This window comes from Lissotriton helveticus, chromosome 1_1 (assembly GCF_964261635.1).
Source record: "Lissotriton helveticus chromosome 1_1, aLisHel1.1, whole genome shotgun sequence".
In the NCBI taxonomy this organism is placed as follows: domain Eukaryota; kingdom Metazoa; phylum Chordata; class Amphibia; order Caudata; family Salamandridae; genus Lissotriton; species Lissotriton helveticus.
This window is the reverse complement of record NC_136057.1, coordinates 1,665,867,235-1,665,884,858: the sequence shown is the minus strand read 5'-3', so window position 1 is coordinate 1,665,884,858 and position 17,624 is coordinate 1,665,867,235. Positions and strand designations below refer to the sequence as shown.

The 17,624-nt window shown below is 45.7% G+C and overlaps 1 protein-coding gene across 1 annotated transcript in view; it reads right to left on the bottom strand.

Moving 5' to 3' along the window:
• DIP2B (DIP2 acetate--CoA ligase B (putative)) overlaps window positions 1-17,624 on the bottom strand; it is an 805,292-nt gene that overhangs the window by 332,100 nt on the left and 455,568 nt on the right. The window contains exons 12-14 of the mRNA XM_078688921.1: window positions 6,150-6,259; window positions 3,170-3,272; window positions 2,006-2,070 (exon numbers count right to left, since the gene is read on the bottom strand). Of these exons, the coding sequence (XP_078545047.1) occupies window positions 2,006-2,070; window positions 3,170-3,272; window positions 6,150-6,259 (278 nt within the window). The remainder of the gene's footprint in view (window positions 1-2,005; window positions 2,071-3,169; window positions 3,273-6,149; window positions 6,260-17,624) is intronic.

Here is a 17,624-nt window from a genome sequence, read left to right as displayed (position 1 = left end):
AATGTCAGGCACGTTTTGGGGGTTTGTAAAGTCCCACATAGACACATTTCTAGTGTTTGGAAAGTTCCACACACCCTCCTCTACAGGGTAGGAACCAGGTTCTTCTATATCTTCCCCTCCACCCAAATCATATTCATCATCATTCTGCTAAGGAGAATGTGAAGATAATGGAGAATGGACAGGAGAGATTTGAGGTGAGATGTGAGGAGAACCAGGAGAAGAGGGAGGTATAGGAGAGGAAGGGTGCATAGGAGATGTTGCAGTCCTTTTTCTTGGCAGGAACCACAGGTGTGTGTGGGTGGTGTATCTGCTGGTCTCTTCTTGAGAGGCGTAGCGCCTACATGACCTATGTTTGGGTCTATGTATATCTTCTTTTGTCGAGGATCTGGTTGAAAGTTCTTCCTCCTGTACAACCTTCTTGGGTGTCGATTTTTTCGGTGCCGGCGGAGGTTGTTTGGTTTCTTTAGTCTTGGTAGGTGTTATAACATCCTGTGGCGTAGTTTTCGGTGACGAAGGTGTTGTTTTCGGCTTTGTAGGCATGTTCGAGGATTTGGGCACCTCAGAATCATTATTTGTGGTATTCGGCACCGAAGGTGTAGAAGTGGACGGCTTCGGAGCCGGTGCTTCTTTTGGTTTCGGTACCGGAACAGTGTTCGGTTTTGGTGTCAATACTATTTTTGTCGTCGGAGCCGAAGGGTGTTTAGGCTTCGGTGCCGAGGCATCTTTATTTTTCGGTGCCGATGGAAGAGGCTTGCTCGGTGTCGAGGCATTGGAAGGCGTAGTTAATTTCTTCGGACCCGAGTTCGAAGGCGGGGCTTTCGAAGCAGGTGTTCGGTCTCGAATGGGCCCCTTGGGCAGAGTGCTGACCTTTGCCTTCTGTTTAGGCAGTGTATGTGTATGTGGTGCAGGGGCAGTAGTACTCACGCGCTGACCCGATGGAATGGAGTCATCTGAGTCGTCTGCCTCTGATACGATCTGGAGATCAGGTGAGTCTTCTTCGGGAAAGAGCGGAACCTCGCCGTCGAAGATATCTTCCGGTGCTGGAGCTGATCTCTTCATCTCGTGTCGACGGGCCCTCAGATACCGGATAGTTTTCTTTGATCGGAAGGATGCACAAGCTGTGCAGGTCGACTCGTTGTGTTCCGGCGATAGACAGAGGTTGCAGACCTTGTGGTGGTCGCTATGTGGAAACTTTGGTTGACATACCGGGCATCTTTTAAACGGAGTTCTTTCCATGTGGTGTAGGCCGCACGGCGTCGATAGGCCATAACGGCCCACTTCGATGACCGGAATGGAAACGATGGCGTCGAAAAGCCTTGTGGTTGATGTCGAAGGTAGTTTCTAGAAGTTTGAGGATGTTCTGCGCTTCGAAATTGCAGAAAAGTAGTTTTCTAGCCGGAGCGGAGAAACATTCACCCGAACACAGTGGCGGAAAAAAACAATCTAAGGATGGAGCCGATGCCCATGCGCAGTATTGTCCAAGGGAGGAGTCACCTATCGTGGGACTAACAAAGACTTCTTCCAAGAAGACAACAACCTGCAATCATCCGAACCCAACACCAGGTGGCGATCTAATGCTATGTGTACAATCTGCTGCTAATATGCCTTGAACATTTATTTTTGTCTGGTATGTGTTTATCCCAGCATGCAGTTTCCCTTTCTAGTACGTGGTTATCCAGTTAATTGGTTGACAATTTAGTGTACAGCAGAGAGCATTGTGACTCTGCTTTTATGTAGTTACATGTTTTGGCTGAAATGTGTTGCTAGTTCTCATATAAAACGTTAATGACATTTAAAAAAAAATCTCCATATTACCATTTCACGTTGGTGATCACATAAAAGAATATCGCCTCCGACAAGCAATTTATGTTTAATAAGTTATTTGTACCAGATAAAGGATTACTTATCTAGAAATCTACTCTATTATGCACAGACCAGTTTTTACAATAGTATACATAAACTGCAGATTAAATAGTGGTTTATGAAAAAGAAGATTTCAACTTACCGTCAATATACCATGCCATAAACCAGCATCTCTCTTGAAGTCGAGCACGTTGACAATCGTTTCACCTGACAGAAAAAAAGGGTGTCTTCAGCAAGAACAGCTTTGCTTTCACAAGAATGGGACTTGTCCATTATTCTTAATCACAAACATGTATTGAATGGTTTAGGAGGAGCGGACTATAAGGACTGAAAACGTTCTACACTGTTTGGGAACAGAGAGAAGGATTCTCCGTAAACCTTTTCTGTACAATGCCTGACCTGAAATGAACTGTGGGTGTTATAGTGCACACTCTGCAATAGCTTTTTTCTGTCTTTCACAGATTTTCATCAATAAAATCAGAAGCAAATAAAAAGGAAAACCACATATCAACATTTAGACCATCATATTCCTATCAAACCTCATTGCATTCCGGAAACCCTCCCATTTTAAGTCAGCCACAGGAGCATAGTCTTTTTTGTAAGGTGGGGGTTTGGAGTACATAAAATGGAGTGAGTCATCCTATATTTATCTACAAAAGGAGACCATGTATTCTTGTGCTGCTTGCCTCTGAAACCTGCTTACCTGTCACTGTTAACCCTATATGTATAAAAGTAAGGGAGCAACTGTCTTAACCGTTCAAACAGAGGAAGAAAGCATACTGTGAGAGCTTCAGTAGGCATTGGATGAGTGTAGCGATGAAGGATATTCTTGCAAGGACATATTACCGCAAGTAACGAAGCAGGCAAATGAAATGAGCATGCAATCTGCCATCAGTATTAAATCATCAATGAGTTATGCTGATATGTGGCATTAAAATATTATCCTGCAGAGCAAGCGGTAACAGTAACTCATGTTGACATTTTTACAAACATGCTGTTGAAAAATAATCTTTCTGTGTGAGCAAAATGAATATGAAATTAATCAATGACATTCCGAATTTAGATCAATGTTCACTAATATCTGGCTCTTCAAAATTCTGTTAAATAGAAGTACAAACATAAAAAAAAAAAAAAAAATAATAGCATTTTATTGAAGCCCACGGCCAACCAGAAAGCAATTGCTACGAGTCAATAAAGGTGGGTAGCGAGTGTACTTCGCACAACTCAAAGGGGTGGTGCCAGGGTTCTAGCATTGTTTCCAACATGTTTTAGGACTCTCCCTACAAAGTGTTTTACAAGGACCTACCTTCAGTATAGTTGCAGGCCTGAGAGAGAGCTTGACTTTGAGACAACATTGCGATTCGAGATATCGTCACCCCCATCACACTGCCTTCTTTACTCGTCTTGTACTGATGAACACAAATGGAAATAACTGGGTGAGATTTGAGTGTGAGCCCATAACATCTTATCACGGTACGCTCTGCTAGATGCCACAGAATATCCAAGAATCAGAAATGAGGAACGCGGTTTTCAGAAGAGTTCTAGTTCCTCTAGGGTTACTATAGGAATGATCATCTGAGCATTTTACTTCTTGCTTATTTGAATGAGGTTGTTCTCAAAGGCTAATATCCAAGAGGAGTGTGCCAATGCAACCAAAAGAAGACATTTTATTATAATGCTATGTATCAAATTGATTAATTAGTGCTGTCAAGATTGCAAACAAAATTCTCATGTGCTGCTGTGAAAAACCAAACTGTGATGTAACAATATCCCAAACTGTTGAAGTAACAGACAGATGTGAAACAAACATCTGAATGCCTGTCAATACCTAGATGTTATATTCATTTAAGTCCAGATAGTGTGAACTAATAATGCAACAGGCCTGTATGCATTATGTGCACCCGGATTGGAACAATGGAACCTGGACAGCCAATCAGAATGCACCCTGGGCAGGCCATAGTTATCATCCCACGCCCGCTCAGAGAACATTTTGTGACTGCCAACTTCCAGGTCCATCGGGTGAGCTGGTTGAGTCCTGTCCTGCATAACCCCTATTTTTTTTGGCTAATGTAATAGAGCCAGATAGAATGAGTTTTTATTCTGAGCTGCAGCATTTCATTTCCTTTCCAAGTGCCACTGCTCTAGGTTAAAACCTCTGGTCTTCTGTACACAAGATTTAGGCAAAGCTTTAAGTGAAACTAAACCCTATCCATCGCCTAGGAAGTGAAAAATAAAACATTCTTCTGTATGTCTTTGTCAGTTAAGGCTTGTTTCCCCTCTCGTTCCAGCAAGTATGTGGACAAGCATTGTCTTTTAGCAGGGGTACCAGGAAAGAAACTGAACCGCTGCTGCTCAGAAAACAAGCAGTGGAAAATTCTTAAAAAGGGCAACAATGTTGAATGGGCTTTTCTACTAAAGAAAATGCAATGCAAAATGGCCTGTGATACGTACATGTGTATTGTGGTGCTTGCATCATGACGTATTTTGAACATTTTAGTTTACTGTTATAATATGGCGGACGGTCTGGAAATAAAATGGGGGTGAGGGGGAGGCAAAAAGCCTGGCAGCACTTTGGAGCTGTCTTATACTCATAAAAAAAAGTGTAAAACAGATACATAAACTATTTTTCTTTAAGTATAACAAGCACAGAGATAGGAAGAGGGACAAGAAGAAAATGGGAGGGGTAATGAGGTAAAAATAGCCTGTTACAAACAAAAACAAGCACAGACAAAGAACAATCAAGGAAGAAAAGTTAAACGAGCAGCCTGGCAGCACTTTGCAGCTTCTAGGCCCCCAACATATACATTTAAGGATAACAATTTAAGAAATGTATAATTTTGGGAATGGATGGGGGTGCAGGGATACCAAAAAAAGGGCAAGAACAGAGAGGAAAACCATTGATTCAGGAGCAAGGAAGTTTGATGGACACCAAAGCCACCCAATCCTGACAAAGGGGGCCTTATTGAAAGCATACTTTAAGTTTATATAAGGCATTCGAAATAACAGTTCTTGTCAGCTGAGACGTAAAAGGCATCTTTCTCTTAGAGCAGCTTTCTTGATCTCGCCTGCATGTGAGAGAATGCTTCCTACAAGGTGTTGAGGAAACACCAATAGCCTTATTGATCATTCCTTGAACAGCAATAATGGCTGTTCATTAGCCCTCATTATGGGCCTGAACAACCACCAACAGACTATAACCAGGGCCACTGTATTCATATGATTTTGGAGCTGCAGTGTTTTCCAGATATTTATGAACTTGCCGTATCTGCCACATAATCCATCATTTTCTGCATAATCTGCGTTTTATCCCCAAAAATATTTTCTAACTCAAATGGGTCAAAAGTAACTAAAACCTCGGCAACATGTGTTGTTGCACAACAGAAGGCCCTTTGCAAAGGCTTACTGGTCACCTTACAGTTGCTTACTGAGGTGTTTGTTAAACTTGTACTAAGGTTCTGAAACCTTTGCTGATACAGAGCTCACATTTGTAAAAATGACAATACTATCACAAAATGTGCCGCATTACGCTGCATAATTTGCCTTCTCTTACCACATAATTAAATCAACTCAACCGCATAATTTGGCCCTCCCCTGCTGCATAACTCCAGTGGCTCAATTTACAACTGATGTGTTGGAATTTAACAGACATTACTGCCTGCAGGTGCAGATTATAGCACTTAATTAAAACCTTATATCGTATTTATCACTGAGGAACAGTGTGAACAACCAGTACTTCTACCACTCCTGCATCCAATTCTAGTTTATGCACTGATTATGAAGGAAACCTGATTGTAAGTGCATAGGCTAACAAAGGAGTACAATTTGACATGTTTCAGAACTAACTCATAGCTCTAAATAAGCCCATCACTGACTGATGCTCACAAGCTTTTTATCTTTAGGTGGAAAATAACAACCAGGTATTGTTTTAGTGGAAGACTAGAACACAAAATATTTGATGGGAAAAGAGCAAATGTGAGTCACGTCTTTATTGTCTTTTCTCACCAAAGGAGGTCATAAGCTAGGCTTCGTGAGAAGAATTGATTACAACAGTGCTACAATGTAACATTAAAATGTCGAGTGAATTTATTAAATCTGTCACAATATAAACAGATTGTTTTCAGCTGCTTTCACAAGCTGCTTTCACAAATGCGATCACTGTTGCACATATCCACGCATCAAATTATGTGTTTCCTGTAATAATCAGCATTATGCGTACAAATCTACACTAACTGTTACTACATCTCTATCTCGAGCCTGCCCACCAGCTGAAGCGTCCTTCTCTTTACCTCGATGTAGGCTGGTTCCGTGCCTGCTACAGAGATGTGCGGCTGCCAGTCCTTGGGCGACTTGGAGAGATACCTTGAGTCGGTTACAACCCATTTGAGTTTTGGCCAGCCTAAGAAAAACAGTCAAAGTTCATTATAAGTTTTGTTCAACATTGTTTAAGATCAAACTCAAGGGAAAAAAATCTGTTAATATTTACATTTTAGGCAAGGTCAATTTCTACGGGAATCGCTGTCATATGATAGAAGATTAAGTTGTAACTTCTTTTGTTTTAACTTGTGATGACAAACAAGAGACTGCCTAAGACCCGTTAAGTGGAGTCTCTAAAACGCCAGTGCTTTTCTTGTTTTCATTTCTAACTCAGTTTGTCATGGTAAGCGAAGTTTTCCTTACTTTGCATAATACCTTACTGGGTGAACTTAGTTCTTTCGTACTAGTACATCCAGTGCCGCTCGAGTTTGGAGTTAACCTGTGAAGACTTGCCCATCAATCCACGGAGCGCGTGGAGGTCCCTGCCTTTTGTGGACCCTGTAGTTGCTGCCAAGAGAACCGGACTAGCGTGGCTGTAGAGGCGAGAGGTGCGGAGACCGGGACTGCGAGGACCAGCATTCTCTGAAAGATCTCCAGCTGGTTCCTCTTCCCGGCCGAGCCGCGCCCCCTCTCAGCGCCACACCCCCCGCCCATTGCCATATCACCTCTCGCGGCCCCCGCTCGAGTTAACCTGTGAAGACTTGCCCATCAATCCACGGAGCGCGTTGAGGTCCCTGCCTTTTGTGGACCCTGTAGTTGCTGCCAAGAGAACCGGACTAGCGTGGCTGTAGAGGCGAGAGGTGCGGAGACCGGGACTGCGAGGACCAGCATTCTCTGAAAGATCTCCAGCTGGTTCCTCTTCCTGGCCGAGCCGCGCCCCCTCTTACAAAAGCGGAATTGCTAACGCGCATCGCGGGACGTAGCCCGGGCAAAGGGCGGGCCGTCTAAGGCCGTCAAAGGTCGATAAAGGACGGGACGGGCCAGCCCCCTAACATTTGTTTCCCGGTAAGAGACCTATTCCCATTACCATCTGTTGAAAAGCGGGTAAAGAGCGACGAACTATAAGACATTGTTACTGTTCGCCGTTAACTGTGGTTACATATGGAAGTTGTTATCCCTGCATAACCATGTCTTCAGATACTGGAAAAACAAGGAACATAACTGTTAATACATCGAAGGGGGCAGTAACAGGCACAATAGATACATTTTTTAAACGGGTAACTATTGTCCTAGAAAAAGAAATTGCAGACACAGAAAGACGCTTATCGATGGACTTACTAACTGGTAAGCGCTCCTCCCTAGGTCTGATTGGGAAAGCACGTTCACCTGACGTGATAGCCTTAGATTCCCTGAGTGCTACCCCCCCCCCCCACTAACATCACTTCTCTCTCCCTCCTAGGGGCTGTGGGGGATGAGGAAAACAACGAGGAAAATAATAGGACTAACAGCTATGATGTGACATCCCCCTCTAATCTTCAAGTCAGCCCCAATTTATCGAGATTATCCAGCTCGCCCAAACTACCTGTTTCTTCCCCGGTTATCTTAGAACAAGCAGAAAACCAGCCAAAAAAAAGAAAGACTAGTTTCTCTCTCGTCTCCAAGCACGTTCATCACCTTGGATTCAACCCCCCCACTTACACGGTCTCCCAAGTCCAATGACCCACCTATAATGAATAACATAACAGGGTCACTTCCTGATAAAAATCTGGATAGTGAGCTCCTCTCAAAAATAGAGGTTATAGTGAAGTCACTTTTGCTCCCTCTCCTGGAGAGAACGAGATTAATAAGCACACATCTAGATAAGTTGGGTAAGCAAATAGAAGGGAACACCTTGGCTTTAACGAAATTGTTATCACAGCCTAAAAATTCTATGATAAATTCTATTGTTCCCACTGTCCCACTACCAGAACAACCATCTACTAGCGGCGTACCCCCAAAATCCGGCATTACCCAGGGGAAAAAAGCATTAGCAAAATCCTCAAAAAAAATAACTAATAAAGAAAAACCAAAGTTACCTGTAAATATTCAAGTAAAAAATGGAACTACTGAAACTGACAGGGGGGGAAAAGGCTGCAGAGAACAACCAAGCAGAAATAAATCCCCCCCCTGCGAAGACCGACCCACCCTTGAGATATAAACCAGATAGGGAGAAGGGAGAACAGCAAATTCAGCGCCCAAAAAGACCAACACCTAGGATAGTGGATTTACCCCCGGAATCAGCCCCATACACAATCATTATGACTGGGGTTCCGGAATTAGCAGAGGGGGTTAGAAAGAACTACCATGCCTTAAAAAACAAAACTATCTTAGTGCCAAGATGGCCGCCTGGTAGGAGCTCCTGTGAAGAGCTCCCAGTGCTTGGGACCCCGCCTCGGGCTTTATCCCGATTAGCACCCATCAGACCCATCAGAAGCAGAAAGAAAAGTAACTGGATCAACAAAACAAGTAACAGGATTCCACAAGTAACTGGATTACTGAATTACGAACCTGATCGACGACGGAGCCTGGAGTCTGAGGAGCACCGACCGGCCACTGGACACATCGCAACGCCGTGACTCTGGACTTTCCCCCCCGTCGCGTCAGTGGGACAGGGCGGCTGGAACTCCGGGAGCCTGCAGAGTGCACCGTGCTACCCGCACCTCGGTGACCGACACACACCACAGAAGAGGACTCGCAGCGACGCTGGGGAGATGAGTGAGGCCCCCCGCCCACCCCCCCGACCGCTCCAAGGCAGAGGCGCGAGTTGGTGCGCAGGCTGCTGCGACTGGCGGGGAAATGCAGAGAGGAGCCGCCTGACGCACGCACAGTGAGCACTTCACTGCCTGCGGGAGGGCTCCTGACGGGCTGAGGGCATCCGCAGCAACACCGGAGCGGTCCTGAGGGGAGTGAGCCGCAGGAGGGCCCCAGGGACTTCACCGGTCTGTGGGGTCTCGCGGCGCTGGCCGCGCTCGAAGCTACGAGCCCTGTGCTGCCTGTAGGAGGGCTCCTGGCTAAGGGGGTCGATCTACCGGAGCGGCCTGACAAGACTCACGGCAGCCCCGAGGGCGGAGAGAGGCCCCACCCGCCCCACGAAAGAAAGGCAGACTGTTGCGCTGGTTTCTGAGACGAGCGGGAAATAGAGCAACATAGGATCAGAGACGCCGGCTCCACAGCAGAATAGGTGGCGGCTGCAGCGGCTGATCGGCGAATGCGGTAAATTTTACTCAGCATTATAACTACTCTTTGCTGCATATCTCAACAGGCGAAAGCTGGAAAAGGCGCCTAACTCATCAGGAGAAAGCTGGAAAAGGTGTTTACAGTGTTGACATTGCCCCATCCGTTTGATGGGGAAAGGTCTCTACTTTGCCCCATTCGTTTTTCGTTGGTTTTGCAAAACATCTCTGCTCAAAATGGCCGGGGCCATAAACTGCAATTAATCCCCTCTTGCACCACGCCTGAGTCCACGAGGCCCCTCAGCAGCACCACTTAAGATAACTAAGATAACCAGACTGAAGATAACACTCCCCTGGAATGCAAGGTCCGAGCCAGCCGGAATAGAATCTGAAACTGCTTTCCCTGCTTTGAAAACAGCAACAACAGAAAGAGGACCAATGATACTATCCCCCTACTTGGCGGCTGCTTTGGCGGCCATCTTGGACTAGTCATTCCCATCATTGAACATATCCTTAGAACTGGCCATTTATACCAATCCCACCCATCACAGACTTTGCCTAGCGCTGCATCTAATTCTTCGTGGGACTAAATGGCTGCCTTTTATTGCAGTATTATAGATGGTATTTCACACATTTTATGTAACCTGCTCTCATATTTTACTGGTTGAGCACTAGAGTCTTATGTGTCTATTGTAACCTAAGTCTGCACCTATACTGGTACCAGTATATCCTTAGCATTTATTCCAGCAGGTATTTAGTATTCTATCCCTATTTGCATAGCGTATATTTTTGTTAGCTGATCCCATCTCACTTCTATCCCTACTATGCACTGATTGATACCTCATATACCTCATTAAGTTGTAAATTACACCCATTCACTTTATACTACTGGATTACATTGATGCTACCCTTACATTTGGGTTAATTCTGGACACTCTTTAGCATCACGGTTGGTTCCATTTAACTGATTGCTACCTCATTTTACCTGTACATTTTTGTATGCTGCACCAACTCACGGTTTACTCCTGGACGACACCGATCGCTACCTCACATATTGGATATTTGGCCACTCGCTAGTGCCCCATTTATGCTATGCAACCTACGGTTGACATTTGTTCTTGCACTCGTGTATTACTTTTGTGCCTCCTCGGATTCAGTAATTCATAAGTAGCTCAGCCCTTTTCTATATTGTATATGTGGTAAGATACACCTATCTCACCCTCATCCCTATCACTCACCATTCAGTGTTCGCTACCTATTTATTTGTTGATTCTTCGATATAAGCTACCTCACGAGCTGCACTGATTATTACTACCGTCATTCACTCGTTTAGTCATGTAAACTGCACCCAGCCACTTTCTACACTTGACTACGCTGCTGTTACCTAGGACATTCTGATGTGTAATTTGATTTCTACCTAATCGGTTTCCACCTCTCATATTTTGTCCATGGTGTAAGCTGACTGCTACCCCGCATATAGGACACAACAGGTAGGCCACACCTGCACTGTTTTGTTTGTTTTTCGATTTACACTGACCTCTATCTTTTATACAGTTGGCCACTCACTAATGTCATTCCTCTGCCCTGTAACTAGCGGCTGACAGTTTTCTTATTGTCGTCCTGATCTCCTACACCCAACATCACTTCACTCCAAAATGGAGCTCAACGGCAAGCACACTTTAGAATTAACTACCCTTCACACTCTCCAAAAAAGCAATAAACGTTTTAAACATAACTTGTGAGGCTGCACCCGGAAACACCTTTGCTGACACCTACTTCTCATCGGTAAGGGAGCCCTGAATACTGATATCATCTTCCACACTGCACGCAGAGCCCAATGGAGAAAAGCGTTCATATCCCTACTCACCGTCTCCACCACCAGGAAAACAACTCATGGCCTAACTCTCTCCATCACACCTTCCCACCTCTTCCCTGGCAGACTACCATTACTATCTACAATAACGGGATTGTCCTAATTCAATCTACGGACAAGAACCTGGAACTACTAGACAACTTGTTCCCAAGTTCAAGAGCACCTTTCCAAACTGAGGACCCCACCAAAAAACACACCAGCACTATCACCCCTGACGTCGCAGCCCCCACCTACAACACCTCTACCCCCAGCACCCCAGTAAATGTCCCACCTATTGTTAACGCCCACACTCCCCTAGGACCGTCACAAATATCCCCACCTCATATACTAGCCGCCCCTTAACTTAACCCCTCGTTTCCCACTCATACTCCCTCCATTCCCCTCCCCCCTGACATAACAACTCCCACCCACTTCACGCCACCATCTGAACACACCACCGATCGGAGTCTATCCACCCCCCCCATCCCCACGTGGTAGACCCGCTCCCTCCCCAGCCCCCTCCCCACTCCCACCCACGAGACTCTCACACCTGACACAACAACTCTCACCCACAACACGCACCATCTGAACACACACCAGCCGGAATTTATCCACCCCTCCCTCCCATTCCACCCACGGCGGACATCTTTCCCGCCTAGCTCCCTCCCCACTCCCACCCTCGACACTCTCACCCTCCCAACAAAAGATACAGAACATACCGTCTCCTCTACCTTAGCATCCCCCTCCCTCTTCTCCTATACTCAGCCCGCATTACCCTCCTGTCTCCCCCACTGTCTTCAGCCTCCACTCGCTCTTCTATTCACCGGCTCGTCTCCCACTGACGTCACTACCTATGCCTCCCACCCACCGCCTATTTCACCTACCTCACCCACACCCTCGCCCACAACACGCCCACACTTTGAAGGCCATCCCACTCATTAGCACCGCAAGAACCTTCCATCAACGCGAGTACATCCCCCCCTTCGATACCCTGCCCGCTTTCCAGCTCACTACACAACATCGCCAATGGCTCTCACCACCACGCCATCCCCAATACACCTCCTGCCTGACTTTATCCACCCTCCAACAACTCAAAGAGATATTCTACAAATCAAAATAGATGTCCACGCAATCAAAGACCTTCTCTCATCACAGCCCAGTCTACCTCCCATCATCCCTCTACCTACAAACGACGCACCCGCCCTACATACCCTCGCCTCCAACGACACCAGCGTTGGCCGACTATCCCGTTCGCAATAACTCCACGCCCCCGTCGTGTCCTCAACACATTGTCGGACCGCGACCTATGCTCTCTCCTAGACTCTTATGGCCCAGGTCCGGTAAAACACATATCCAACACACACATCCCCATACCCACCAATTCTTACAACCCTCTGAGGCTCCCAACACTCAACAACAGAGGTTCCGTCCCTAACAACCTCAGAAAAGTTCCCCTCACTCTAGAAAGCTCGACCACCCTTCTCTATCCAAACTCAAATGCATCCTACTCAACTGCAGATCTGCCATAAACACTCCTCGACATCGCTGACCTCGTCTCAGCTAGGGATCTGGACCTAGCCATTCTAACAGAAACCTGGCTTACTGAAGCCTCCACCCCGATTATGGACATACTAGTCCCCCCTAACTATCAATCATTAGGCTAGACAGGTCCTCAGACAAGACGGGCGGGGAATTGCATGCATTTTTAGGAGCAACCTCTCCGTTACTAAAGTCACCTCCCTTCCCTCTCCTCTGTGAACTCCTCTGCCTCGACATCACCATGAGGGCAAACAAGTTTGTGCTTTACATCTCATCTATCACCCGCCTGGTGACAATCTCATATTCACTCAAACAACTCATGGACTTGATCACCTCCAATGCCGGTCGGCAGACCACCCAAATCTACCTGGGTGACTTCAAATCTCCATTGGAACGATCAGAAAGACACAGTGGTGAATAGTCTCAAAACTTTCCTCAATGCACTTGACCTCACCCAAATATGCGATAAACCAACACACGACAAAGGCGCGAACTTGACCTCATCATTGCCAAGAGAATTCTACACAACTGGAGGCGATTCTACCATGCGCCTTCTTTATCAATGAAAAAAAGTTTAAACCCAACCCCGGCTCAACCAATCAAATCCAAAAACATGCCAAGAGGGACATGAGAATCTTAACCCATCTACCCTGCCTCCCCACATCGGCAATCTCCTCCTTCCCCCATCTGGTGCCTCGGATGTTCAATCACTGACTGACCACTACCTTGAATCTATGAATACAATAGTCAATGAAGTCGCCCCACTGCAACTGAAGAGAGTCTCCACCAAAACATCTAACCCCTGGTATGACGATAGCCTCAATGACGACAGGCGTACTATGCGAATGGCAGAGCGCACCTGGAGATCGGACCCTTCAGCACTGCACCTCAAAAGGCTTAAAAGCAAGAGAAATGCTACTTCAGGAAAATAAAGCGCACAAAGTTGGACTTCTTCAGCAGTCAGTTGGACCAAGCAAAAAACAGGCCAAGAAAACTATTCGAACTAATCAAGACCCAAACAAAGACACAACCCCTACCATCAAACAGCACAACAAGCGACGCCCCACACTGTGAAGCCTTCGCTGCTTTCTTTAAGCTAAAGACTGACAACATAAGAAATGACCTCATCATGGATGTAAGCCGTTTCCCCAACCACACCAGAATGGCTAACACTCAACCTAAAAACAAGGCATCTTGGCTGTACTTCGATACCTACTCGGAAGAAACAATATACAAACTGCTCTGCACCCTTGAAGCCCTCTAATCACCTCACAGACCCTCTACCTGCTAATGCTGTAAAAGACTTCATCCCTTTGCTCCTCCCTCTCTGGACCAAAATCATCAACAGCTCCCTGCAACAAGGCCTCATTCCAGACTCCCTCAAGGTGGGGCAAGTCACGCCTATTCCTCAAGAAACCTACAGCTGATCCGTCCGACCTAAACAATTACCGGCCCCATCACCAATATCCCCACCCTGGCCAAACTGCTGGAGAAACTCCAACTAACAAAACACATTGACCAATTTGACCTCCTCAACTCTCATCAATCAGGCTTCCGAGCGAAACATAGCACAGAAACAGCTATGACACACATAATTGATGACGCCCTCCAAATTCTTGATCGCAATGAGTCCTGCCTCCTCATCCTTCTCGACCTCTCGTCAGCATTTGACACGGTCAAACACGAGAACTCGCTGGAGCTGCTAAGCACTAGAATGGGTCTATCGGGAACAGTTCTCAAATGGTTTTCGTCCTTCCTTCACAACCGGTCTCAGAAGTTCAAGATCGACAATGTGCTATCTTCACCTGTGCCTGCAGATCTAGGCGTTCCACAAGGATCCTCCCTCTCCCCTACATTGTTCAACCTTGTCATGGAACCGCTTACCACCTTGCTACAAGCTTCCAGTGTCCAATTCCATATGTACGCCGACGACACACAACTGTACCTAAAGCTTCAATCCCCGGATGATATCAAACATCTGAATTCCACGCTTATTAACACTCAAGCCTGGCTAGCCCATAACCACCTCAAACTAAATGCTCTGAAAACTGAGTTCCTACTCATCTCACCCCCGGCGAAAATTTCCACCACCCAAACATGGCTCAACAACCTAACAGCACTCAATGTCCAACCCACCATCGTGGACTCAGCGAAATCCCTAGGCATCACACTGGACGCCAAGCTCAACATGCAGCAGCATGTCAGCAAAGCTACAAAAGCAGCTAATTTCCAAATCAACACACTGAGGAAAATTAAACCCTTCCTCCCTGCTGAAGACTTCCAAAACTGCTGTACAAGCGTTAGTCATCCCTCGAATAGACTACGGAATTGTGGCCTCAGCGGACTCCCGCTATCCACAACAGCACCCTTAAGAGCCTCCTGAACGCTGCTGCGAGACTCATCACTGGCTCAAGAAAACATTCGCATATATCCCCAGACTTAAAGTCCCTAAAATGGCTGCCTTTTGAAGCCAGAATACAGCTAAAAATTGCAGTTATGACACACGCGGCCGTGCACCACAATGCACCCAACTACCTCGCCCAAAAGTTGTCTATATCAGGAGGTTCGAGAACCAATAGAAGCTCAAAAAATCTACTCCTGAAACCGCGTAGATTCCCGGAAAGAGAAAACTTACAAGCGCTCCTTCTCAGGAATGGCACCCAGGATTTGGAATGCGCTCCCTCCTGAAACCAGGCGTATCTCCTCCACTGCACTCTTCAAGAAAGAGGTGAAAACATCCTTCTGGCCAAGATCTCCGGAACGTTATAGGTGCTGATCAGAGACCCTGCATTGCCTTGTGTCAATGCGCACCTTGCCCTTTGGCACTATACCTCTACCTGATGGGGACACTACTACGCTACTTGCTTACTACCGACCAATACATGATACACGCTGAGCCACAGATTCACTCTCCCGATGCCCCCACTCAATGCTCTCTCTATACTAAAACATTGGTATAAGCCTTCCACACACCCAAGGTGCACCTGAACACCTCTGTAGGGGGATCAATGGTCGTCTTATATTATTTGTCTAACTGATTGTATATTGATATGTTTTATATACGTTATTATTATCCTATTATGTTTGTGACTTACGTTGCTCCAATTACCTCTGCTCATTCCTACTGCCCCTACCCTGTCTTTGTGAAGCGCTCTGATATCTGTAAGGATCTTGTTCGCGCTATATAAAACTTTGAATAAATAAATAAAATAAATAAATCTATTGGCTGAAACAAAATAGACCTCTCCTGCACATGTAAACGGGGAAATTTTAACAGTAAGGCTGTCTGGGTGGGATCAAGACCAAAAGACAAGAGGGGGGACGTCATAATAATAAACTTCAAGGACCATAGAGCGGCGAGGTGCATTGGTGATTGGTTTGAGCACATAGGGGGAGATAATATTTCTACACATTATGTTAGCTATTTCTATCCACGAGAATTGATGACAAATCTAAAACATAACCCAATGAAAAAATATTGTCCAAACCGGAGAGAAGTAGGCTATCAACCTTTCCAGAATTTTTTTTTTAATCAATCTCATCAACCAGTATATTCACAGCCACAGTGGGGGAATCAGAATAATAACTACCAATCATTTCCAGAATTCAACATACCCACTTTTAATCCTTTCTCAACGCTGTTTGGGCTGGAGGAAGTAGATTGACTCGACAGTAGACGACCTTCCCTAGTAAACTTCACTCTGGCGGAATCCATCAGTCTGCAGGGTGACACCATTCTTAAAGATCCCCCAGAAAGATTTAAGTTAGAAGGTGAAAATCAGCTGGCTCGATCGAACATGATACCCGGGGGGAGGGGGGGAAATCCTATCCTGGCGAATACAACTAGTACCACATCTGCTCTAACAAATGAGGGACGACACTTGGTTTTGGGGACACCTGCCTTAAACAATGATAGTTGTATGGATGAAAGATCTGACCCTGGTAGGAAAGCATTAAAAATGCAAATTATGTTCTGGAATATTGCGGGCCTCCGTGTAAAAATTATGGATGGCAGTCTCTCAGAGTTTGCTAAAGACTATCAAGTCTTAGCCCTCCAGGAGACCTGGCTTACTACAGAAATGCATCTGACGGGGTATAAAACGTATTTTTCCCCAGGCATTGCAAGCACCCACGGTAGGGCAAAGGGCGGATTGACAACTTTTATAGCGAATACGGTACCAGGGCTAGAAACTACCGTACTCAGCCTAGAATCCAATTATCAGATCTTGAAATTGTCTTTCCAGAGAAAGCGGGTCTTTCTCCACGTAAATATGTATGACAACTTAGTAGAAAGCGAGAGAGTAAAAACACTCGGGGCCCTCCGCAAGAACTCCTTATAGGGATAAGACAAACACAAGGTCTAGAACCCCCAAGTATTGTGTGTAGTAGTAATATCTGTGGTATGGGGTACGAAACAGACGAGCAAATAACGCACTTTAGCCATTCAGTGGTGGGTGATTTTTTAAATGAAACTTTATCCAGTCTGGACTTGGTAATACGCAATGAAATAAAACCCCTCTGTGGAAAACTGGACCCCACCTACCTTGGAAGGGGTAGTGAATCAACAATTGATTACATTCTGACCACAGCGACCCTTGTAAATAAGACGAAGAGTTTTAGAGTAATAACAAATACATTAAGTGATCATGCCGCTTTAGCCTTTGACCTAATTATAGATCAGGGCCAACTATTAGCACAAACCTTAATGGTCACCCTTGCCCAGAATAACATACACCTAAAGAAAAATAACGGCTACACTCTAGGTTGGGGGAAGATAGATCCTGATGAATTAACAAATAAGGTAGTAACTGCGGCATACCCGGCTATACTGAAGTGTTTAGACACTGACGTAAAAGAAGAGGAACTCCTAGTCCATTTTAAGACGATTCTGGAAAAGGTAAATG